At 34.4% G+C, this 26,764-nt stretch overlaps 1 protein-coding gene across 1 annotated transcript in view; it reads left to right on the forward strand.

The window, feature by feature from the left end:
* LOC134378963 (thyroid receptor-interacting protein 11-like) overlaps positions 1 to 25,543 on the forward strand; it is a 56,691-nt gene extending 31,148 nt beyond the window's left edge. Inside the window, exons 12-19 of the mRNA XM_063098244.1 lie at positions 2,735 to 2,898; positions 3,994 to 4,097; positions 8,345 to 8,444; positions 19,971 to 20,052; positions 21,027 to 21,141; positions 21,576 to 21,692; positions 22,856 to 23,000; positions 25,323 to 25,543. Coding sequence (XP_062954314.1) covers positions 2,735 to 2,898; positions 3,994 to 4,097; positions 8,345 to 8,444; positions 19,971 to 20,052; positions 21,027 to 21,141; positions 21,576 to 21,692; positions 22,856 to 23,000; positions 25,323 to 25,543 — 1,048 coding nt within the window. The remainder of the gene's footprint in view (positions 1 to 2,734; positions 2,899 to 3,993; positions 4,098 to 8,344; positions 8,445 to 19,970; positions 20,053 to 21,026; positions 21,142 to 21,575; positions 21,693 to 22,855; positions 23,001 to 25,322) is intronic.
* Positions 25,544 to 26,764: the final 1,221 nt, after the last annotated feature.

A 26,764-nucleotide genomic window follows, 5' to 3' on the forward strand; every position in this document is an offset into this window, starting at 1 on the left:
ATTCAAACCAAAAGAACATAAAGCAGAGTCTCACCCCCCCAGTGATAAACTTTTTTGTACCCTTTTATGCTTTTATATTTGTTTATATATATATTATTTTTTTTAGAAGCAAAATTGAGATTATACTATTCATACAGGTTTTGTAACCTGTTTCTATCACTTAATAATATATGAGTATCAGTACACATTAAGGCATATGTTTCTGCAATATTATTTTATGATTAGCTATTACTTGGATTTGCCATAATTTCTTTAACTCAACCATTTATTATTGGATGTTTCTAATGTTTCAGCTTTTCCAAATTACTAAGAGTGCTGTTGTGATATCCCAAGACATGTATGTTTTGTGTTGATGACAGATTATCTCCTTAGTGTAAATTTTGAGAAATGGAACTTCTGGGTCAAGGGGTATTTTAAAACTTTTGAGATTGTACTGCAAAATTATTTTCCAGAAAAGATGTGTCCATTTATATTTCCATTTGTGGTATGTGCATCTTTTTATTTATCTTTTTACTACGTATGGTGCTGATGGAAATATAAGAAGATAGTAGACACTATCTGTCCGCAAAGATATTATAGGCCAGTAGAGACAATATTCCTGAGGGTGAACCCCTTCTCCTCCCTTTGCATGGAGTGTTATTGTACCTTCAGATTCTCAAGGGAAACTCGTTTAAAATGGGAATTAAAATGAGTGATCATTTTTGTATGTGTTTCACTCAGGCAGACATGTCAGAACACCCTCAGATTATGTCCTTATATATTGTAATCCTTCCTTGCAATTTTCAGGCCCTTATTTTCTCAAATTAAAATAGTTTTTAGTCTCTGCCCCTTTTATTTACACTTTGTAATAGTTTCCAGAATAACCTTCCTTAAGTAGAGCTGTGATCTTGTTCCTCTTTTTTTAAAAACCAGTTTTGACTCCCATGATTTGGTTCCATGCTGCCTACTACCATAGCCTTATTTCACGCTATCATCTGTATCCAGCTGAACTGTATTACTCAGTTTTCTCAGACCTACTATCTTCCTATTTCTTTTTCTTATACTTTTTATTTTCATATTCTTTCTTCTGCCTGAAGAATGGAACTATCCCTGACAGTTTTTCTGTGAATCCACCTGTTCTTCAAATTCCATTTTCTTCATGAAGGGTACTTTATTTAGCACCCCCCTCCTCATGTGCAGAAGAAACACTGGTGTGAAGTTTTTCCTTTGAAATGTATAACACTTTGAGTCTTTGTTAGATTACATATATTTTACTTTAGGGTACAGGTAATTGTTGACCTGTCTTATACTGTCTCCCACCCATTGAAATGTAAGGTCACTGGGGAGTAGGAATGATGGCATTCATTTTATACCCTTCCCGTAGCATATATTACACATAGTTTAATAGATTTTCAGTAAATATTTGTTGTATGAGTAACTCAGTCTACAAACCCTAACTTGACAATAGTGTGACCTGGTATTTCTTAACTTTGAATGCCATCATAACTCATTTCATCCTTAAAATCACCCTTTGAGTGATTAGCTAACCAGCAAAGCTGAATAAATTCCATGGACATTGAGAGCAGAGGTCTTCTTACTATCAATTTACTGCTTTTTCCACAAGAGGGTGCTATTGGGTAAAGTCTCTTCAAAGTGAGATGATCTTGAATAAAAATTTAACTAGATATTAAGAACCCAGAAAGATTATTGCAGTATCTTGGATATAATCATTATACATTAAGGAAGTACACCAATGACCTAAGCCTAGATAGGTGCTATATAAATCTCCTAGGGATCCCTGGATTATTATTTTGGGACAGGTGTAGGTATTATTGTATTTAATGTAGGTAGAAAGAAAGATGATAGTAAAAGATAATTAACTAATAATGAGAGCAGTTAGTTCGTCAGTTGGATAGCCTTTAGAAATTGTGAGTTCACCATGATTGCAAGTGTCAAAAGCAAGGGGGTGTCATAGAATCTCTTCTTTGTTAGGTTAGAAGCTGGATAAAATTACCTTGAAGGTCCCTTACAACTTAAAATTCTGAGATAAATTACATCTTAGAGATTTAACCTGGAGACATGAAAATTGCAGACTATTTATAAATTTTTCTTTTGCTGACATTTCTTGTTTAGCTTAATTCTTAGTCTTTAAAAGGACAGCCATTTGTTCAAAGTCACTTTTACAGGAAGGATCATTGAATTAATAAAAATAGGGAGAACAGAGGAACTATTCAAGTTTCTTTGAAATCTAACTTGAATTTAATGCAATAAAATGTCGGGAAGGCCCAATGCATAGAGACAAAGTAGAATGGTGGTTGCCAGAGGAAGGGAGAGATGTTATTTAATGAATATCAGGGCTGGCTGGTTAGCTCAGCTGGTTAGAGCGCAGCCTTGTAACACCAAGATCTAAGGGTTCAGATCCCTCTACCAGTCAGCTGCAAAAAAAAAAAAAAAAGAGTATGGAGTTTCAGTTTGGGAAGATGAAAAAAAGTTCTGGAGATGGATGGTGGTGGTGGTTGCAGAACAGTGTGATTGTACTTAGTGCCACTGAGCAGGACATGTAAAAATGTTTACAATGGTAAATTTTAATGTGTATGTTACCACAATAATGAAATGTGGGGAAGACGTTTCATCTTGTTAAAGTGCCTAAATACTTTGAAATCTACCCTGAATTTAGTGCAATAAGACTTAGGGGAAGTGATTCTTCTGGTTAAAGTAATAGAAGCAGTTTGATTTTTATTCTTTTTGTTTGAAGCCATCAAGCCAGTGTGCAGGTAGAGTCATTACAGGAGCAATTGAATGTAGTCTCCAAGCAAAGGGATGAAACTGCACTGCAGCTTTTGGTCTCCCAAGAACAAGTAAAGCAGTATACTCTATCACTAGCCAACCTACAGATGGTACTAGAACAGTTCCAAGAAAGTAAGTTGTATGGTCGGTTTTTCAGTGAAGAAAAAATTGTAGTTGTTGGTAATTTGCCCCTATTGGAATGCAAATTTAGATTAAACATGGGGAAATCTTCAAAAGGTTACCCACCTGTAGGGGCAAAAGGTAAGTAGCCATCATCAACTATTTAGACTCCTTTACAACTAAGACTAGAGAACATTAACTATATTCAGTAGTTATTAAAAATTTGATTTAGTATTATATTACCAGTTAAGGTGAGAGTTGTAGTATAAAGGCAACACGCAGTAGCAGTAGAATGATCAAGTGATAAAGGGAGAATACAAAGGAAGAGAGAGATATACATATGAAAAAGGTGATTAGGTTTTAAGATATTGGTTGGAGGTCAAACCCACTTCAGAGTGTTAATCGTTAGTAATTAGCATCCTTTGATATATTTATTAACTTGTTATTAGATATTCATCTATACTTTGAGGTGACTATATCTTCTAGTCCAAATGGGAAGTACTTTTCTGGAGACAGAGTAACAGTGACCAGAGCTGTTTTATCCTGAGAACCAAATAATGTTTTTTCACATTCTCTCATCCTCAGATTTATGGTAATGCTTTAGTTTCACCCATCCTTTTGTTTTTTCATACATTCAGTACCTACTGACAGTGAATTAACTGCTAGGTGGGGGGTGTTTAGGGGATATGAGGATAAGGAAGTAACTTTAAATTTGTACCTGCGTGTCCTTCAGGGTTATGCATGTGGTTGAAATTGTGAATTTTGAATATAAGGTTTCTAGATTTCTGTAATGTAATATAATTACAAGAGCAGGCATGTATACAAACTAGTATGGTACTGAGGCCAGAGAGAAAAAAAATTGCCAAAGGGGAAATACTTGAATAGAGTTATGAAAGGAGAGAAGAATCTGCAGGATAAACAACATGGAAAAGGGTTTATGCAGAGCAAACAGTGATCTCATTACTTAACATTATCACTGAGGCATATGTAATTTTCTCATTGAGACATTTGAACTAGTTTTGTTGAATTATTAAAATTTCAAGTGGTTTAAAATTCTAGTTTTATCATACAATTGCAAAATACTAATGTCACTTTCTTGGTCTTCAGAGGAGAAAGCTATGTATTCTGCTGAACTAGAAAAGCAAAAACAGCTTATGGCTGAGTGGAAGGAAAAGGCAGAAAATCTGGAAGGAAAAGTGGTGTCATTACAGGTAGGTCAAAATAGTTTTCTCTTGTAACTTTTATTATTCATGAAATAATTACTTTGTAGAATCTTTGTCTTGGAACTAATCTTCAAAGCTATTCATTTAGTAAATGATGTTCAAGTGGCTACTCTGTATCTGATCCTCTACTGTGGCATAACAGTAAACTATATACTCAGGATTTCCCCTCAGGTCACTGACTTATAGTATAGAGTACACACACACAGCAAATGTGAGAAGATAGGATATTTTAATTTTTTAGCACACATGGGTATTTTAGAGATCTCTAGGGGAAAAAAACCAAATTAATCTATGATTTTAACTTCATAATTTTCTCTTTTTAACAAAATATACTGGGTACTATATTTCACATGGATTAAAATAATGTGTATGATCCCATTAGATCTTTTTCTTTCATAGGTCATCCTTTAAAATATTTTTTATTTATTATTCTGTTTCATACAAACAAAAATCATGAGGTATAAATAAAATGAATCACTAAGAAACAATACAACAGCAAAGTGACTTCTTTTAGATTTAGGAGATACTTTTCTAAGTCATAAGTAGATTTTAGCAAAACTAGTGAAAAATAATGAAATTCACTTACCTGGCATTAGTGGTGAATATGCTATACAGGAACATTGATGTCCCAAGTAAGAGTAGATATATTTCCTACAAAGTTTTAAGACTTTTATTAAATATTAAGTTGCTGCCAAAAAAAATTAGGTAATATGTATAAAATATAGCAGCAATACAGCAAATACACACATACTCACCACCCCATGTAAGAAATTGAATGTCATCCTTTGAAGTCCTTATGAGCCCCTCCACATCTCATCTCCTTCCTACCACCTTGTTGATAACTACTATTCTAATATTTTGTGTTTAAAACCTCCTTGTTTTTCTTTATGGTTTTACCCCATAGGTTTTCATCTCCAAATGATGTTGTTTGGTTTTGCATATTTTTGAAGTCTTTATAAATGAAAGTTGAACTGTATGTAAATCAAATAATTCTTCTGAGACTTACTTCTTCAGCTATGTTAGTGTGTGTAGATGGTTCATTATTTTTACTGCATGAGTATATAATTTATTTACCCATTTTACTAATAAAGGACATTTCAGATGTCTTCTATACAGATAATGTGGTTATGTACTTCCTTGTTTATATGTCCTGCTGCACACATGGAGGAGTTTCTTTCAGGTGTGTATCTTGATTGAAATTGCTGAGTTACCAGACCTATAAGAGTACTTCAAAAAGTTCATGGAAAAATAGAATTAAAAGATAATATGAACCTTTTCCATACGCTTTTTGAAGTACCCTCATATGTGGGCAGCCTCAGCTTTATTAGATGATGGCAAATTGTTTTTTAAAGCAATTGTGGTAATTTACTTCTACCAGGAATGTGTAAGAGTTCTTATTCTACATCCTTGCAAACATTTGGTGTTATCTGACATCATGTTTTTGCCAGTCTGATGGGTTGGAAGGTGTCTTTGTTTTGTGCTGCTATAACAGAATACCACAAACTGGGTAATTTATAGTGAACAGGAATTTATTGGCTCACAATTCTGGAGGCTGCGAAGTCCAAGCTTGAGGAGCCAGTATCTCATGAAGGCCTTCCTGCCACCTCATCCCATGGTGGGAGGGCAAAGAGAGGCAAGAGAAAGAGCAAGAGGTGGCCAAACTCATCTTTATAAGGAATCCACTCCCATGATAAGGAACCTGCTTCCACAATAATGACATTAATTCATTCATGACGGCAGTGCCCTCATGAACCAAATATCTTTCATTAGGCCCCATCTCCCAACACCACTGTATTAGGTATCAAGTTTCCAACACATGAACTTTGAGGGGACACATTCAAACAATAGCAGAAGTACTATCTTCTAGTGGTTTTAATTTGCATTTCCCTGATTACTAATGAGATCGAGCATCTTTTAATATTTTTATTGATCATTTATGCTTGCTTTCTTGTCAGTTCATTAATACATTTAAGAAGATATATTTTATCCAACACTTAGTTATTTCCAGTGAGTCCAGAGTATCTAATCTGTCAGACTGCTAGGATGGAAGTTCAGATCTTCTTTTAAAACTAGAGTTTTTTTTAAAATTTAAAATGTGATATGCATATAGAAAAAGAACAAAATAAATCAGAAGTAACTAAGAGAGAACTAATAAAGATAAAAGCTGAAATTATTGAAATAGAAACCAAACAAATGGTAGAAAAATGAAGTATAAATGCTGATTTTTGAAAGTCTTAGTGTAAAAAGTCTTAGTGTAGTTTTAAGCTTTAATAATTTTGTAAGTATAAATGCTACAGGGTTAAAAAAGTAATTTGGAAGTTTATTTAAATTTCATTCACATTAAGTTTAGTTTTGTGGATTTTGAATAATAAATTTTTTATTTAGAATTTTTTGTTTCAGTCACCTTGTGTATTGGCAGGGTTCAGTCCCTAGAAGCAGAACTGGTAGGATGTGTATGTGTGTGTGACATATGCATATACAGACAAATTTGTATATATGATACGTATGATTACATACATACACAATTTATTATAAAGAATTGGCTACGCGATTGTGGGGGCTGGCAAAGCAAGTCTGAAATTTGTAGGCTGGCAGTCCAGATGGGAAGACTACATCAAAGGTGGACTGGAACTGACAGGCATGGGCCAAAGCTATTGTCCATAGGCAGTGAAGAAAGGAAAATCACAAGCAGGATGGAGCTCCATAGGTACAGGTGAAAGCTGCTGTCCACAGAAGGAATTTTTCTCTTTTGGGGGGAAGCCTAATTCCTGCTTTTAAGGACTTTGAACTGGTTTAATCAGGCCAACCCAGATTATTCAGTATAATGTGCCTTCCTTAAATTCAGCTGATTAAGGGCTTTGATTGCATTTTCAAAATGTCTTCACAGCAACATCTAGATTATGTTTGAATAACTGGGGACTGTAGCCTGTTCAGGATGACACATAAAAAAAGCTGTCACAATGATTGAAGATGACAAAACTTGATCTGAAACTTACATGGATGAATACTCGTAAACAACCAAGAAAATTATGAGAAAGAAAAACAGTGAGGAGGGAATGGCCTATTAGATACTAAAATAGAGCCTTAAGTCAATACAATATTGACTAGATTAGGGGAACAGAAGCAGAGTCCAGAAATAGACCACAGAATATACTTGAGAATTTAAAACTAAACCCTAAACTAAACTAATTTTAATTTAATGAGAAATAGGATAGATTGTCTAATAAATGAGGTTAGCACAACTGGCTGTCCATATGAAAGAAAATAAAATTGAGTCCCATCTCACACCATATACAAAAATAAATTCCAGTTGTATTTGAATGAGGATTCTCAACTGGGAATCGTACTGAATACCTGGGGATATTTTTGGTTGTTACAGTGATTAGATGGCTCTCCCGGTATTTAGTGGGCCAGGAATGTCAAAAGCACTCCCATTGAGAAACACTCTGTTAAAGATTTAAATATAAAAACCAAAATATCTTGCAATAAAACCTAGAAGACTACATGTACAGTCTAGGGGCAAGGAGGATCCTAACCAAGACTAAAACTCAAGAAGCTGTAAAAGCATAGTAGGACATGCTTGACTATGTACAACTTAAAAATTTACATGGCAAAAGACATCATAGATTCATTAGAAAAATGGCATATGTGGTAAATGGTATTTGTGTAGCACAGATGACAAAGGGTTTACATCTACCATACAAGGTGCTCTTACAAATTGACAAGAAAGAGGCAGCTCATTAGAAACACGAGCAATGTATGCAAAGAGGTTTACACAGAAGAGCAGACCCAACTATCCTGTAAATGTGAAAAAATGCTCAAATTCAGTAATAGGGAAATAAAATTTAAAGTAATAAAATCACAGTGAATTATCACTTTATTAGACTTGCAAAAATTAAAAAGAGCAATAACATTTGTTGCTATATTTCTTGACTTTTTCTGTCCATTCTTTGAAGTTTTATTTCTTAATGTCACTATTTTAAATTTCTGTCCTCATGTTGTCTTTTAATAGCATTCTCTTTTTTTATTTAGTTCCTCTGAAAGAGGCAATGTTTTATTGTGAAAGAGTGTGGGGTCTATCTTTGGTACTTAGTAGTTGCATAAACTTGCCCAAGGTCACAGAGGTGCAATTTCATCAGCTAAAATGTAAAGGGTTGACTCTAAGATGTCTCTCAGCTCTATAGTTTGTGAAACTGTTTTTGCATACTGCTTTTTAATAACTTTTTATCCTTCAGGAACATTTGGATGAAACAAATGCTGTGTTGGATTCAGCGTCAAGACTTACAGAACAGTTAGACCTAAAGGAAGAAGAAATTGAAGAACTTAAAAAACAGAGTAGGTTTTTTCTTTTCCTTCCCCCACCCTACAATACCAATCAGATGTGGTCTTCCACCATGCACTGGCAAGTTGAGTGAGACCAACTTCATGAGTGTGTGTCTTCCATTTCTATCTCCCATGACTGGTTAGCTTCAACTTAAGTATGATCCTGGTGAAACCAGAGTCATTACGTTGGCCCTAGCTGTGCAGTTAGTTTTCCTGGATGTTGAGGCAATGCTGTTGTGTTGGTTGTCACCCTGTTGACCACTAAGAAGCGGGTTGATTTTTTTCCGTCTTTTTTTTAATTGAATCATAATTGATTGTACATATTTTGGGGGTTCAGTGTTGACACATGTTGATCAAATCAATATTACTAGTATATATATTGTTACAAATTGTACTTATTTTTTATGCCCCTTGTCCAATCTCTCCCTATCCCGCTCTCCCTCCACTCTCCCAACACTTATAACCCTACATTTCTTCTCTCCCTCTGAAAGAGTAATAGTTACTCTGTTGATTTGCTGCCTAGATGATCTGTCTAATGCTGACAGGTGTGTTCAGTTCCCCCAATATTATCATAGAGCAGATGCTTCTTCTGTCGCTCTGGAATGGGCTTTGTAGAGAGAGACATCCTCTTCTTTTCTTTGGTCTCTTCTGGTGACTCTCCTTGTGTCAATGCACTCCAGTGGCTGGTGGACCACCTGCATGGTGGTTGTAATGTCTAGCCACTTTCATGGCAACTGTGGTTACTGTGGTAGCTGTGGTGGGCCACCCAAATGGAGGTGATGTTTTTGGCATGCTCCTTGGCACTGGTGGTGTGCCTGGTTGTGCAAGGGGGGGGTCTGGTCCCTGGCTCCATGCCTCGGGCCCCCCAGTGGGCCCCGAGGCACTGGCAGTGTACCTGGTTGTGAGGGTGGGTCCAGTCCCTGGCTTCATGCCTCGGGCCCCTGGGTGGGTCCTGCAGCACTGGCAGTGTGCCTGGTTGTGGGCAGGGGGTCTCCATGCCTTGGGCCCCTGGACAGGCCAAGGGGGTTAATTTGACTGATTGACTTTTTATGGTTCTGACTTCTTTCTGATCAATTCATATGCATGCTACCCTAAAGCTGTCTGATATGTTAGGGCAATATTTTCAAGTAAAAGAGTAACTTTTTATGGAATAAATGTCTGAGTATAACTAAATTTTTATGACTGTAGATAGTGCTTTACACACAGCCATTCATCATGTTTTTTTTCTTTCTTGGTGGCTGGCTGGTATGGGGATCTGAACCCTTTACCTTGATGTTATAACACTGTGCTCTAACCAACTGAGCTAAGTAGTTAGCCCTTATTTTTTGAGGCTTGTAAGGTAGCTCATAATCCCTGTCAATTCCCTAAGATGAGTCCTGTGGTTAGGATTATCAATTGGGCCTCAGATAATCAGGTGGTTGATAGTGCTTTGTTGAATCTAATAGCTGACAAAGATGGTATTTCCTCATTTCATCTCTGATTTAGGGGTAACCAGGAAGTTGAAGCTATTCTAGGGTTGTATTTAGTAGGTCACAATTCAAGGCTATCAGAAGGGTGATAGTGGAGCCCAGAAATGCATCAGTTTTAGGTGTCTAGGTTAGGCACAGCAGTAACAAGGGATGTAATTAGGGAATTACATACCACCTAACATAAAATAGATATAAGAAATAGGCAAAAATAGGAGATGGCACAGCAGAGATGCTGTCAAACAATAGAAACATTGGCTTAGACACTAAGGATGCAAGCAGGCAAGAATCACTGAAGCATGGATACTAAAGGACAAGCCAAAGTAAGTTGGCCTAAATCCAACAGGAGATAGTAGATGGGAGATTTTTAGGAATAAAAAAATGATAAGATAGATGTGAGATAGTTGTACTCAAAATAAACTTGATTCTGAGGCAAAGAACTGCCCAACTGAAAGTCCTCTACTTTTAGTTGACTTGGCCAGCCTGGAAGAACTCTAAATCTAGTAGAGGGCCAGGAAATGGGCAGCAAGGAAATAATTATATATTGAATATCTATTACGGACATTTGATATATACTGTATTATTTAGTCTTCTTATTTTATTTATTTTCATAAGCAACTCTACAGTAGGTGGTATTAATTCCATTTTATAAGTTATATAAACTCTGATCATTCTGCCCATGACCAAAGTTCATGATCTTTCCACGTTACTGTATTCCTGTCAGGAAAATGGTTATTTATAGTCTGACTTATATTTTGTTCTATATGTCTCCATCTCCCTTGAGGATATGGTAGTGTCCTCTGTATTGTGCACTAAATGTTGAAATGATTGCCTTTACCAAGACACAGTATTTATTGGGAAAACAATCTAGTTAGATTGAAGGCCAATGCAACTACAGTATTATTTGGAAGGCAAATGGGCAACCCAGAGGAGACACACTGGGCAGCTAAATAGTTACCTGAAGAATTGGTATTGTAGAATTGGGCTCAACTAGTGGAGGTGAAAAGGCAGTGTTTGGAACCAACTCGTTGGTCTGTGACAACTCAATGCTGTATTTCATGTTTCTATAATATCTAAAGCCACCTCTTTAGACATCTCCCTGAGACCTTGCCAGTAGATGACAAAAAATTCTGTGACTTATTGTAGTTGATAAATATTATGAGAGTCCTTGCCGTATTTAGTATTTGCTTAGGCACTGGTAAGGCTTCGGTGGCCTAGGTTCCTATTCATATTAAAAATTACAATTAATATTCCTTGTAAACGTATAGGAACGTTGGGCTCATTTTGTTGAATTGATATTAGTTATAGAAAAATCTCTGTTTAATTAAGCTTGTACAGCTTATGTTTGGAAGGGTAAGCAAAAGGCCAGTGTTCCACAGACAGGAAGGGTAGTAAAGAAACAGTTGGTTCTGTTATGTCTTTAAGTTATTCTTGCCATTTATAGCTCTCCCTCCCAGTCTGTTTTCTCATGTTACATAAGTACTTAATATTGCTCTTATATCTCTAAACACAAATGTGATTTTATTTTCTCAAAGCTCCACTCTTGATTTGATAATAGAAACAAAACTTTGATTGGCTTGCTTTTTTCAAAAGAATCACTGTATATTTTCTTTCATAGATCATTAAGTCCTTTAAATGCTGATTGATGTTCTAGTACTGTACTTTATCAGCACCACACTCTCCCGAGTGAGCCACAGGCCGGCCCTGTAGTACTGTACTTTATGTTTAACACAAAACTTGGCCAGACAGTAAAAATATTTGCCAGGAGAAACAATTTTGAATAAGATAGATTGGTTTTTGTTGCAAGAAAGTATATAGACTTGAATTGTAGAGGCGAAGTATTGTTTTATTTCTAATCATCTGTAGACTAATGATTAGTTGATATGCAGTTTCTGCTTTTAAACAATATTAGGAAACCTAACTTTAACAAAAAGGTGTTTTATTCAAAATGATTGATTATGTTATTGCTACCAGAGATGAAATGATTAAGTCTGGTGAGACATATGAAAGCTTTTACATATAACACCAATATTAAACCAGTAGATTGTTAATTTCAATCATTTTTAGAGTATGTTATTGTTAGTGCCATGGTTATGAACTGAGGACATTTACAGGTCTTGTATGAAAAGTATGAAGATAGATGCCTTATCAGGTATTATGTTCTTAGTGAGAACCAACTGCTTGGCTTTGTGTTAGGTGCTGTGTCAGATATTAGACAGGATCCCTTTTTCAAGGAGCTTAGCTAAGGAAATGACATCCAGCATAGATACACCATAGGTTAGTAATTTAAGACAGTGGTGCGGGATAGTGATCATACAACAGTACATATTTAGTTCCTTCAGAATCCTGTTAAGGGTCAGGCGGCATTCCATGGATGAAAGGAACTTGAGAAGAACCTTGAAGCAGTAGTAGAATTTCACTTAGTAAGTGTAAAACTGTTTAAAACATCTTTCTCTCTGCCTGAGACAGTAATGGTGAAAAGAATCCCTAAGATCCTACAGTAGAGCTGCCCGGTTAGCTCAGTTGGTCAGAGCAGGTGTTAGAACACCAGAATCAAGGTTTGGATCCATATACAGGCCAGCCACCAAAAAGACAATTTAAAAAAAAAGATTTTATGGGCACTACTTTAATAAATGATTTTGGCTGGTAGAAGAATTACTGCTATCCTTCCTTTTAGAAATTATCCTTTCAATATTTTATCTAAAAGTGTTCTTCAGTATGCAGTCAGCCTTTCTTTTCTTTGGGTTACACATCTGTAGATTCAACCAACTGCAGATTGAAAGAAAAAAAATTTTTTTAATTGCTTCTCTACTGAACATGTACAGAGCTTTTCCTTGTCATTACTCCTTAAACAATACAGTATAGCAACTATTTACATAGTATTTGCATTGCATAAGCTATTATAAGTAATCTAGAGATGATTTAAAGTATACTGGAGGATGTGCATAGGTTATACTTAAAAACTATGACATTTTATACCGGGGACTTGAGCATCTGTGGATTTTGGTATCTAATGGAGGTCCTGGAACCAACCCCTGTCCCTCCATACCAGGGATGACGATAGTTCCAAAAACTTATTTTACATGCCAATCTATATCGTATTGGTTTTTTCACACTTTATATGCTAGTCTATGAAGCAGATCGGGCAGTGTCTCTCATTATTCTGAGTTGATTAAAGTTCACAATTTCTATGGAATTGCTATTAATGAGAAAATATTTACATTTGTCTAAACTTAGACTATAGCAGAACATTAAAGATGTGTTGTCTTGCCATATTTATGGTCAAATTTGACATTTTCCTCCTTTCACTTTTGTTCTGTGTCATCATCCTTGAGATAAATTCATGCTTAAATGAAAAGGATTGGATAAAGTGAAATAGAAAGCATAAGATGGTTCTTGTTTTAATAACTATTTTTCCAAAGGGCAGTGATATACTAATAACAAAGTTTTTAAAAAACAACAAAAAACAAAAGGGTGGTGAATTTTATGGTATTCAGAGAAAAATAAGTTTTCATAAGCAACACCAGTTTAGTTCTAGCATTGGAAAAATCTTTTGGTCTATCTGCCAGTTTATCCCTGTATGTAAAAGGGCCCCCTAACTGATTTTTTTTTAAGATTTAGTTGCCACTTTTAAAAAAGTCTTCTATGAGTTGACAGTGGAAAATTTCCCTAGAATATTTGTTTTTAAGAACATCTAGAAGAATGTATAAAATGAGTCCCAGTAAAACCTACTGTAATATTAAGCATAAAAATGTGTTTTAAAACTACAATTATAAAAGAAGCTTAAAGTGTTTTCCATGGACTACCTTTCTGGTGGTGGATGGTAGAGCTTTTTATATTAAATAAAGACATTCCATTTTCCAGGATATGATTCATACAAGAAAACATATAATGTCCTGTTCAACATAGGCCAAATACATTCCCAGATGCTTTGTTACCCAAACCTTTTCAGGGATTTCTTTATAGATGTTTTTGGCACAAGTGGTGATTTTAGAGGAAATATATAAGAGGTACCAGATGCAGTTTTCTGAATTGCCATAAATGATTAAAAATTTATTTGCGATGATATAAACATCTGGGTTTACTAGACAATGCCAAAACTTGAATTAAGAAAAAAGTTTGTATCAGATGAGTAATTAAGTCTTTTTTACCTTAATAGTTATATTTTTTAATGTGTTTCCTTAATATCTAAACTGAGCTATGTTTTAGAAATTACAGTTATTTTTTAATAATTCTTCTAGGTATAAAGGAAGATAAATTATGTAGAGATAAGAACATTTTAGTTTATGTATTTTATGTACTTTCCTTCATTTCTTTATGTATGGATGAGTAATTCAGAACATAAATTATATATTCTTTTTGTCCTGTGTTTTGTTCTTCCCATTCTCCCTTCCCAGGGAAAATTAATCATTATTTTGTCTATTTATCAAATATTCCTTGTTTATCTGCTGCATATTGAGCACTACAATAGGCACTGGAAATACAAAGACAGGGGACTAGAGTCCTACTTTAAGGAGGTTATAGGTAGTCAGGAAGGGGATAGGATATGTAATCAAATACATACAACAAATTGTTTTGCAAGGCAAGAGCTATCCGTTCTACTTGGTGATGGTGGCATGGAAGGGTAGAAAAGGCTAGTGAAGGGTATACTTGACCTCACTTGAATGATGAGTAGGGACAGCTAAGCATGCAGGGAGCTGGGGAGAAGCATTCTAGACAAAGGGAGGAATTCATATGAAATTGTGTGGCATAATCTGGAATCTGGCTGAAGATACGGTTGACTGGTAATGACTGAAGGGTGGTGTGTGTGCACATGCAGGTGTGTGTATTTGGTAGGGGGAGGTGGTATGGCATGTTGGTGTGGACTACTGAGAAGGTGGAGGTGGAACTGTGTTGCTGTATAGAGAAATGGAACTCTTATGTATGGATCACAAACACAAATTGTAAACTGGGGCCAAAATGATAATATAAAAGAGCAAATGAGACCTGTGGTGAATTGAAGAGTGTTTCTTATGGGGCAACAGATTCTCAGCTCGACCTAACTGTTCTGTGCAGGAGTATAGGCCCAGAGTTGCCAAATCTTTAGATCTTCCAAGAGACACTGGGAATCTGGATTTTTATGTGAAATACCCCTATTTTTTAGTGTGACACATAATTTAAGTTTTTGTAAAAACCCTGTGTGCGCTGAACAAAACTTCTTTAGGCTGGAGGTCGTCCATGCTGATTTGCAGTAGAGAGCTTTCAGAAATGAGTTGAAGTTCAGGCTGCAGCTTAGCAAACCTTTTATCATTAGTGTGCTTTCTGTAGTGATTATATTCAGTTAGTGGAAACGTTACTATAGTGATTTTAAATTTCACTGAAAAATTCTAGTCCTTTCTTTTGGGATGTGGCTGGTCTGTATAAACCTTTAAAAGTAAATATATAACTTTACTCATAATATTTACTTTCTTTAAGAAATTTTCTGTTTCAGTATGGAAAAACATAGCACACATTATCTGAATTCATAATAAAGGGTTGAGGGAAAAGAATGGAGAAGGAAAATACATTTGATTCAGTTACATTTAAAATATTTATATAAAATCTCTTTCAAATACACATAGTAACTCCAATTAACTGTACAAATAATTCAGTAGACCTCAACTTATTTCATTTTAATCACAGATTATGATCTAATGGAATTCAAATTGAAGTTATACTATATTAATGAAATTCTTTTTCTCTGAGTTCATTGCCAGGAAGTACAGTGTTAAAGGTTATTTTTCACTCAGCAATTAATAATTATGATTATGGAACAAGAAAGCATTTACCAAGTGCTCTAGACCTTAAAATTCTGTGTCAGATATGGTTGAAAAGAACTGAGTTAAAAGACAAAGCGGATGCTAGTATATCTTAAGTTCAAATTGTAAATAGATATATCTTTTAACAATATTATTTGGTGTTAAAATAAAAGTTACCTTTTATAAGTTGAAATTCTGTGATAAAAAGACCATTAATTTCTAGCTTTCGCTTTGGTTATATTTAATTAAATGAAAAGGCTTAATTTCCTTTTATTAGGTTTAATATTGTATCAGGTTTAAATTTATTTAGAAGGTAGCCAATGCAAATAAGACACCAGACCCAATTTATTTACCTACATTTATAAATCAAATTTCTAAAATTTTTTCTTCCTTTGATTGACTCCTTTGCCTTGGTTCTTAAAAATGACAAATATGCAAAATGGAAGGGAAAAACATCACAAAAATTAACATTAACCAAAGTGATATGTATGATTGGTACTGATGAGGGCCAGATTAAACAATGAACTCTTTAGTTATTTTAAGAAATGAGATGAATGAGTACTAATGCTTTACATAGCACTTTACTATTTAGAAAAGCACATTTAAAATTCTTTGAGATGATCATGCTTGCTTTATAAAATAGGCAACAAAATCTGGCCCCAGTCATAGGACCATGATTCATATCCAGGTCTTCTGACACTCAAGTTCTGTGCTCCATTAACTTTTTTCCCAGTCAGGTGACTGTTCGATAAACCTGATCTGGGTCTTGTCCATGGGAGCTTAGTCATGAAGTAACCAAATAACTTTGTAAGGGGATGACTAATTTTAAGACGTTCTTTGAATACAGCATTATAGTGCACCATCATTAATCACAAATGAAATGTAAAACTATAGTGTGCTGATTTGTTGCAGTCAACTACATTTTATGTTCAATTTTTATTTTAAATCAAATGATGAAGACCATGGCACCATCTCTAGGTATTTCAGAGGAGAAGCTCTAATATGTCGGGTTTTACTGTATCATACATTCAAAGTAACTCTTTTTTCTCCAAACTAAACTAAATCTCAATTGCTTTGAAATGGTTAATTTTAAAGTGTCACTTCCAAAGAATTACTTTGGCATGTGAGATGATTTCACAGGAATATTGTATTTGGCTTAAAATCCATTTCTAAATAACCATATTTTGCCTGCCCATATAAATACAGTTCTGATTTCAAATTGTGGTTTGAATTAGTCATTAGTTTTTGTAGAGAAGTATTCAGAATCTCTGACAGGTGAAGAATAAGGGTGTCTGGAGAAAAGAGGAGTCTGTAGGGGCCTTTGAAGTGGGTGTTTTGACTTTCTATTCTTTTCCAAACCTCTTGTAGTTAATACCATCCTTCCAGCCCCTTCCCCTAAATTCTGAGGTTTTTTCCCCTAGGCTCAAATGTCAGAGTACATTTAAACTGCTACTTGAATTTGAAACAACTCTTTGCATTCTACCTCACATTAGCTCAGGGACTAACTGGATATTCTGATAGTGAGTTTAAGAAATTATAACCATGTCACTTTGGCCTTGAGCATGTTTCATCTCTTCCTTCCTGAATATAGATATTTTAATCAAAATTGTCCCAACCATAATCAGTTTTCATCAAGAAAATATTTTTGATTTGAATTTTAAGACAGTTTGATTTCTTGATCAGTTTTTCATACAGAAAAGTTAAAAAAAAATTTAAACTTATTTTACTAAAATCATCTTTATCAGAATCAACTCTTTTTGAATTTTACTCTGAAAATGTCTATCATTCAGTTTTTTTTTTTTTTTTTAAATAAGAGACAGTATAGCGCAGTGTTATATCCTGGTTATGTTTTAGACTGTACAGTCCAAAAGAAATACTGTGAGCCACATGCAGTTTTAAATTTTTTAGTGGCCACATTAAAAAACAGTGAAAAGATATGTGAAATCAATTCTTTAATATATTTTATATAAACCAATATATCCAAATTATCATTTTGACATGTAATCACTATAACAATTATCAATTTAGAGGAAAATAGGAGAAGGGAAATCTCAGAAAAAGGGAAGGGGCAGGTAAGAAAGTTTGGCCTCTGTTTCTCTGCTACCTTTCTATAACCTCGTCATGTGGTGAGGAAGGAAGAGAAGACAATGCCCATCTTTACTCTGGCTCCTCCTTTGGCTTGTGAGTGAGATGGTTAAGTAAGAACAGTGACAAGATTAAGATATTTGCTGTTCTTCCTCTGAGTAGTCAAGAGTTCTTTTACATTAAGAACGTAGTGCTAGAAAAGGCCTAAATAGCAACATATGCTCATAACTCATAATATACTTGTGCACCTTAAGAATCTAAAATGTTTTACTAACCCAGGGTTTCACAATAGTCCTGTTCATATTCGCTCGCACACACTTGTGCTCGTGCTCTCTCTCTCTCTTTCTCGTCCAAGTTTAAATTCCTTACTGGAAAGACAGGAAAGGAAAAGTTTGTAGTAGATTTTCCAAACACTAACCTTGCTTTTATAATATGGTTATGGCAACCATCTCTATTTTGGTAAAGTTAGCCTATTATATGAATGACATTTTACAATTTAGATTTTTGCTATTTAGAAAAACCACAAGCCATTGAAAACAGTTAAACTAGATATTTTATATATGTATTTAATACTCTAAGTCAGGATTTTAGGCATTGTATGGAAGCATTGTACAGGACAGAATGAAAACATAAAGCAGACAGACCTGGCCTAATCTGGAAAGCTCAGAGAAAACTTTTGTGAGGAAGCGAGTTGGGAACTGAGACATGAAGGGTGAGTAAGAGTTAATAGGCAATATTGACGGAAAAGAGCTTTCCAGGCACAAGAAAAAACATTTGCAGAGGGAATTGAGAGTCTAGAAATATATCATACATTAATGTTCAATTGATTTTTGACAAGGGTACCAAATGAATAATTTTCCACCATATAGTGCTGGAACAACCAGATATCCACAAGCAAAAGAATGAGGTTGGAACCCTACCTCACACCATGCATAAAAATTAACTCAAATTGGGCCACAGAACTAAATTTTAGAGTTAAAACTGTAAAACTCTTGGAAGAAGACATAGGAGTAAATCCTTGCAATGTTGATTAAGGTAACAGTTACTTAGATATGACACCAAAAACACAAGCAACAAAGGAAAAAATAAATTGGACTTCATCAAAATAATAAACTTTGGTCCTTCAAAAGATACCATCAAGAAAGTGAAATGACAGCGCACAGAATGGGGGAAAAATGTTTTCAGCCATATATCTGATAAAGGAACTTGCATCCAGCTACTGCTAGGAAAATGCAGCATTAAATAAAGAGTAGGTTTGTGAAAAGAGGTCAAAGTCTAATGTTTGGATGTGAATGTTTCTGATTTGAAAAGTAGAACTCTTACAAAATGATCGCCTCCTTATTTCTTTCTGAATAAAAATTTGTAATCTAGCTTAAAATTAGTAAGCATCTCTTTCAGCTCAAACTGTCCATTTCTGAGATAAGGTGTAAACTCCATCTTTCAGTGAGTGTTCCTTAGTCCAGGAATCCTTGGCCCTGAGGTATGGTTGGATTTACGAACAAGGCATCTCTTGCTTTAATTCTAGACTTTGCTTTTAATACTGCTCAAATTCCAACTATTCTACCAAGATTTTACAAATTTTGCTTCCTTTTTAAATGAGAATTTTAAAATAAAATAGCCCAAGCATCCTTCTGAATCAGTCATAAGCTATAGTAACTTGGTTAGTATTTTAGAATCAATGATCTGAATTGTATTTTGCAATTTCCTTACTCCAGAATACTTTTCCCTATCAGCTGCATCCTGAACCATGGTCTTGGTTGTGTTAGACATTCCTCTTAGTTCACCAGAAACTGAGTCCAAGCCAGGAAAATAGAAAAAGGGAAATCTAAAATTGTCTTTTCCATTCCTGCCATTAAATAAGTGGCTCTGGAAATGTTTCTTGCATGGAAGCAGTGGTGAAAATCTCTTTTTTGCTATTAAGTTACTAAAGAGGATGAAAACCTTTTTTGGTTTTTAAATTTTCTATTAAAGAATTGATTACTTTATTGGGGTAACCCATGTGAATTAATGTGTACTCTGGCTTCAAGATGATTTCTATATCAGAGAGCCTAGTTCCCTGTTCCAAAGAAGAGATGGAAATAATTGAATATTCCCAATTAGAATTGCATATATTCAAAGTTCATGGAAAAGATCTCATAAATCTCATTATATGTTCATCCAGACAGTTTTAATCAGTTAAAGGCTATCTTTGCTCACATATTTTAAAACAGATGAGCTCCAACAAGCAATGCTGGATGATGTACAAAAGAAATTGGCGAACTTAGTAAACAGTGCAGAAGGAAAAGTGGACAGGTATGCTTTTGCCTTTTAACTTTTGTATATTTTATGGAGATTGCTTTTATGGTAAAAACAACTTCTACTTGTAGATGTTTATATGTAATTCAATTTTTTAAGAGCCTTTTATTTTTCTTATATAGTGAGGAGATATAGGTAATTTTAATGAGGGGTCAGTAGAATAAGTTATAATCTTTTGTTTTTTAAAGTCAATTTTTTTCAACTGGTTTTCTTAAAACCACATGGAAGAGTTAAAACATCACCCATATATGAAGACTTAGAAAATAAAAAGTTTATTTTTACTGTCCTTTTTTGTTCCCCGCTGTTCTTAAATAAATGTATGTTGTTTAAATGTATTAGCTCTGGGCCAGCCGGTGGCTCACTTGGGAGAGTGTGGTGCTGATAACACCAAGGCCAAGGGTTCAGATCACTACTAGATAGGGATGGCCAGTTAGCTCACTTGGGAGAGCGTGGTGCTGACAACACCAAGTCAAGAGTTAAGATCTCCTTACTGGTCATCTTTTTAAAAAAGTATTAGCTCTGAAACCTAGGTATATATGCAATAATATCTACTGTTTTTAAAATTTAGATATTAGCAAATTTCTAATAAATGTGAATGGGAAAATGTAAGCATGATGGATAAGCACAAGAACAATTGTCACCATTTAAATGTCTGCTTCAGGTGAACATCAGCCCAATCAGGCAGTGACCATTACTAATGAGGCACCACCTTAGTCAGTGTTGGGGTGAAGAAAGTAGGTGGCTAATAAATAATGTTCTAAAAGATCTACATTTTGGGTTGTTTGAAATATTCTTCATTAGACTTGTCAAGATGTTTTTAAAAGTTACTTTAAAATATTTTGTTGTTTAGTCTTTTTATAATCAAACATTTAATTGTTTGAGAATAATTAAATATTTATATGTTTAGTGTTTAGTGTTTGGGTACACTTAATGTTAAGTTGCTTGAGCTGTTTCTGCCTTCATTTTCATAGAGTCCTAATGAGAAACCTCTTTGTTGGACATTTCCACACACCAAAAAATCAGCGTCATGAAGTGTTGAGATTGATGGGAAGCATCCTGGGTATTGAAAGGGAGGAAATGGAGCAGGTAACTAGAGTGTGAAAGCCATTCAGAATACATTTATAACTAAAATACTGGTATCAAATTGTTTCCTTTTAATATGTATAACTTTTACTGAATATAATTTTCTCTAATGTGGAAATGGAATGAATCATTTCACAGTACATTGAACAAATGGATTTGTTTAATTTATGTATTAGTTTAAATGTTCTGTAACTTATAAACCACTTCTCATATCAGGATATCAGGATGCTAACATTTTGAGATATGGCAATCCCCAAAACTTTTATTTGAGATCATTCCAGGGATGCCATTTTATTGTATTTGTGGCCTCTATCAGTAGGAAACATTTTCTAGGAATTGGACTTGAAAACCATACTATATGAAATTACGTATAAGTGCTTCTTGTTTTTTCTTTTCTTGTACTGATAATATTTTTCTCTTTTGAAATAATCTTGTAGTTGTTTCATGAAGATCAGGGTGGTGTGACCAGGTGGATGACTGGGTGGCTTGGAGGAGGATCAAAAAGTGTCCCCAACACACCTTTGAGACCAAATCAGCAATCTGTGCTTAATAGTGTAAGAACCGATTTTATTCTTGCTGAATATGAATGGTGAAATGGTTGTATGTTGCACTCATTTGAAAATAATCAGATTTCTTTTTCAGGTTATTTTATACAATCCTTTTGATTTTGGAGTTGTGAAAACTGAGAAGAGAGAGGTGATTAGCTTAAGGATAACAAGCCAGTTTTAATAATTTTATTGCATATAGGTTTTATTTTAACTTTTTATATGGTACTTTTAGTTTTCAAAGTATTAACTCTTCTTTTCTTTATGTTTGATTATGCTGCCATTGGCAGTCTTGCTACTAACTCATAAGATTCTTGAAAATAGAGGCTTTATTTTGCTCATGTATATATGTTCCAAAGTGAGCCAGTGAATACCTGCTGTGTATCACACTATTCCAAGCATTGTGGATGCAGCTGCAAACCAGATAGACAAGGTGCCCGCCCTTAACAAACTTACGTTCTGGTAGGAGGAAGCAATTAGTAAACATGAAAACACTGTGTGTGGTATGTGGTAGGCTGTAGATGAATATGAATTGAATTGAGTTGTACTGTGAGTTAGAATGTGGAGTTTCTTTTATTTTTTTAATAAAGAGGACATTAAGGATAGGTGACTTACCCAGAATTGGTTAAAGATAAAACACTGTTTTACTTAGATAGCATAAAATTTAGTTTAAAGGAAAGGTCTACACTATATTATTTTAATCTGATAATGTTACTGGTGATCTTTTGCTATATTCACTGATTTGGTTTTAATTTAGAAAATCATGTTTAATGCTTGTTTTTCTTCAATATAATTTTTCACATCTGTATTAACAGTTATTAAAATGATAAGACTTGGTGTTTTAAGTGTCATTGATGGCAAGAAATGTGTTATCAGTTGGCTAATTCTGACTATAAAATGTTTGAAACTGGCCAACTACAAAAAAAAAGATGTTTGAAATGAGTGTTGTCATCAGAGAGTATTGATTAAATTGTTAAATTTTTGTAATGATAACTGTGTAACTAAAGTGCTGGCATTTTCAATTGTTCATAAAGCTGATTTGTAAAAAAAAAAAAGTTTCAAATGGCATGATTAGTTTTTTATATTTAATTACGATAGCTGAATATACTTTCTTAATTGTAGTGAATACAATTTTATTATCCGGTCTAATATAACCAAACATTTTACCTTAGTCTTTTTCAGAACTTTTTGTTAAATTTCTGGAAGCAGAGTCTCATCCATCTGTTCCACCACCAAAGTTTTCTGGTCATGATATAAAACCTCTAGATTCACCAGGAAAGAGAAAACTAGATACAAATGTACCAGAAAGTTTTAGAGGTAAATCCAAATATTTATTTTTTTACGATTATAAAAATTGAAAGTTTAATTTATGATTATGTTTTATAGTGATATTAACTAAATTTTACTGTTTTTGAAAATGTGTAATGACTATTCAAAATTCCAATAAGCCATCAGATTTTTGGTTTTATATGTTCTTGTGGGAATCTGATATTTAATTGGCTTAGATTAAACAGTGTGAAATACTTTCCCTTTGTATATCAGAGTAATTCTTTTCTCTCTGCATAAGCCACTTTGAATTATTCTTCTGGAAGTGATGGTGAACTAGTTAAACCTTTGCTTGGTCCTGTTTTCCTTTTTCACTAATGGTGCTTGTTACTAATCAGAGCTAGATGTATAGTTTATAGTTTGAGAAGGGTTTTTCCCCCTTCTCTAATCTAAGTTTTACACACAGTAACCAAACCTTGACGTGTTAAAAATGCCAGTTTGGTAAACTGACTTAGACTTCCAAAAATGTTATGAAGTGCCCTTATACTGTATGTTGAAAGGTCTTCCTGAAGCAAATGGTTGGTGCTTGTAGACACGTATACATATTTTTCTATCCCACTAGGTTGTGAGGGCGTTATTTATATTCATTCACATTGCCTATATTGGCATGCAGTAAAATGTCTTGAATTGAAATTGTATTATAATCCATTAAACTGTAAACACGTTCTTTATTGAAATCTCTCTTTTTTTCTGAAATCTTCGTATTTTATTATAGACTAACATGTTTGCTAGTTGGACTTTAAAGGAATATGTTATTATATACTCTTGAGTTTATATCACATGCCAGATTCTTAAATTTGGATAAAACATTAAAGAATTTATACCCTTGAAATTTTAAAAACTTCCTTAGTTATTCAGACAAATGTTTCTATTTTTCTGAACTCCTATAAAAAAAGAAAGTGGTAAAATTTATCTGTCGATTAAATAAAAGTTTTATGTACTAAATTTAGTGAAAAGTTGTAACTTTATCTAAGAGGTATGGACTATACTGAAAGCATTTTTTCTTATTACACTAGGCTGTAGCATCTTGAAGCAGACTCCCCAATTCATTATGGCAGAGTTGTCTTCTCCTCCCTTTCCTTTCTCTTTCTTACCCTCTCCCCTTTCTTTTATCAAGTTCTATGCTCAGCTTGATTTGTATTGATCAGAGACAAAAGCCAGTGATGATCTCAGTTGATAAAAAGTTTGCATGAAAAAAAGCAAGCTTAATCTTTAATCCTGGATTTGGAAGTGTACCAGAGCTTTCACTAGCTATCACCAGAAGCTTTCCCAGAGTTAGGAAAGTTGTCATTCACAGGAACATACAGATTGGGAACTCAGGGGTGCTCAGTAATGAGGAGATTTGATGAATTTGTTTCCATGCTGTCTTTGTTCTGGGAGGCCTCTTTTCTTTGAGATTCCCATTGCTGAAGTGGGCACCTTCAAAGGGTTGCTTGTCTCTTATCAATGAACTTGTTAGTGGTCTTGGGTAATAAAGCAGGATTCTATCCACTAAGACTTTAGGTCATAAACTAAGTACTTATTCCAAGAAAAAGGAACTGTATTAGCTCAACTTTTTAGAGAAATAATCTAATTGAGAATTGTTTTCAAACCTTTGAATGCCTAAAAGAGGATCAGGTAAGGTATCCATATATTAAGTTCTCAAGTTCTTCATTTTTCTGCTGGGTAAGTAGCTTGCCTTGCAGCATAGATAAGACATTTTAAAAGCTGTTATTGTTGTAAATGAGGTCTATCAGTTATATAACTGGTATTTAAATATAAAACAGTATTAATGTGTTCAATAAAATATTAAATATACATAGAAATACTCTTCTCTCCCCTTTTCTTTCTCCCATTTCTTTCTCTTGTTTCTTGTCCTCTTTTACCCTTCTATATTTCATAGACCCTGCATGTGGGATCCAGAGTCCAGCAGTATATGAGTTACAATTATTGGGGGGCAAATCTGGGAACCTAAAACACATGTCTAGCATTGTTTTTATCAGAAAATGTTTTGAATTATCAAGGCTGTTCTTTAATCAGATTTTAGTAATATAAATTAGTATTTGTGTTTAGGAATTGAGGCCTATTTGTACTTTCATTTTGAATAATTAAAGAGTAGTCCAAAAAATGTGCTAAATACCAGAGTTATTACTAGCCAGGTAGAATTTTAAATTTGATAGTAGTGGTAAATTGGTTATTCATATATGTCTATATTAGTCAGTTTAACAATATAAGAATAACTTTCTTTATGCTCTTACTTATATTCAGAGGGTTTTTTCAATCTGACTTATTTGTGAAGGGTGGAGACTAAATATTCCATATTTTATCATTTTTATACAACAGAATCCAGGTCTGGTAGAAGAACAGACATGAATCCATTCTTGGCTTCCCGCTCTGCAGCTGTGCCGCTTATTAACCCAGCTGGACTTGGACCTGGTGGGCCCGAGCATCTTCTTTTGAAACCCATCTCAGATGTTTTCCCCACATTTACACTTTTGCCAGTGTCACCTGACAACAGCGCTGGAGTTGTGCTGAAAAGCCTTTTAAAACAATAGATGGTTCTCAAACCAGAGATGATATAGCACTTTAAAAAAAACCACGAACACTATGTGTATATACTGTATCACAAAGTGGCCTTTTGGAAAAAGTCATGTATTTGTTTATAGTTGTATTTTCTCTAAATTTAATAAAAATATTCTCAATGCTTTTAGAAATTACAGGTGTCAGAGGAGCAAGTGTTTGCTATATAATTTGCTTTTTTCTTTCTCTGATTTGACCTAATTTAACCTGGAAACATTTGATTTATCTTTTATGTTAATTTACAAAAATAAAAAAAGACAAAAATACTAGAAGCTGTATATCAGCTTTTATTTCCTCTTTTGATTTTCAAGTTCATTTAAGCTAGAGACACGTGGTTTATCTTATAAAGATAATCAAGAAATTTACCCCCCCAAAAAGGAGAAAAACATACTAATAGTGGCTTCTCTGCATAGTGCAGAAAATTGATCTGAAGTATGTATTAATCATTTTTAGAGGATTTTGTGCAGATAGGCCAAGGACAAGGTTGTCCCTGGGAGGTCATAAGTGCCCTGAGATAGAATGTGTATTTGGTTCTATGCAATGTTATCACGTATGTAGATTCATTTACCACCACCACAGTCAGGATACAGAATACTTCCAGCATAAGGACCCCTAGTGCTGCCCTCTTATAATCGTAACCACCTTTCTCCCTACCGCCTGCCTTAATCCCTGGCAACCACTAACTGTTCTCCATCTCTATAATTTTGTAGTTCAAGAATGTTGTATGAATGGAATCATCCAGTATGTAACCTCTTGAGATCAGCCTTTTTTCACTCAACGTAATTCCCTTGATATCCATCCCGGATCCCTTGAGTTGTTGCATGTATCAGTACTTTGTTCCTTTTTAGTGCTGAGTACATAATATGTGGATATGTCATTTCATCTTAAGAGCTAAGTAATCTATTTAAAAGTACCTTAAAACTAAATGTTTCCTCACACAAGTACAACTTTCATATAAGTGTTAAATTGGACAGTTGCATCTACGTAACTTTAATTAGCAATATCACTAAACATGCCACCTCCTGCCTCTGTCTGAGGTGTTGGTACAGTAGGCCAGGAATCTTCTATTCCCATCCCTGTGGTCACCGAGGGCAGTGAAATCACATCGACAGCACCAGCACCCAGTGTTTGGAACTTAAGAATCAGAGAGTACTTCTTTAATTTTTATAAATCCATCATAAAAATTCCTGATTTGA

Source organism: Cynocephalus volans, chromosome 5 (genome assembly GCF_027409185.1).
Source record: "Cynocephalus volans isolate mCynVol1 chromosome 5, mCynVol1.pri, whole genome shotgun sequence".
NCBI lineage: Eukaryota > Metazoa > Chordata > Mammalia > Dermoptera > Cynocephalidae > Cynocephalus > Cynocephalus volans.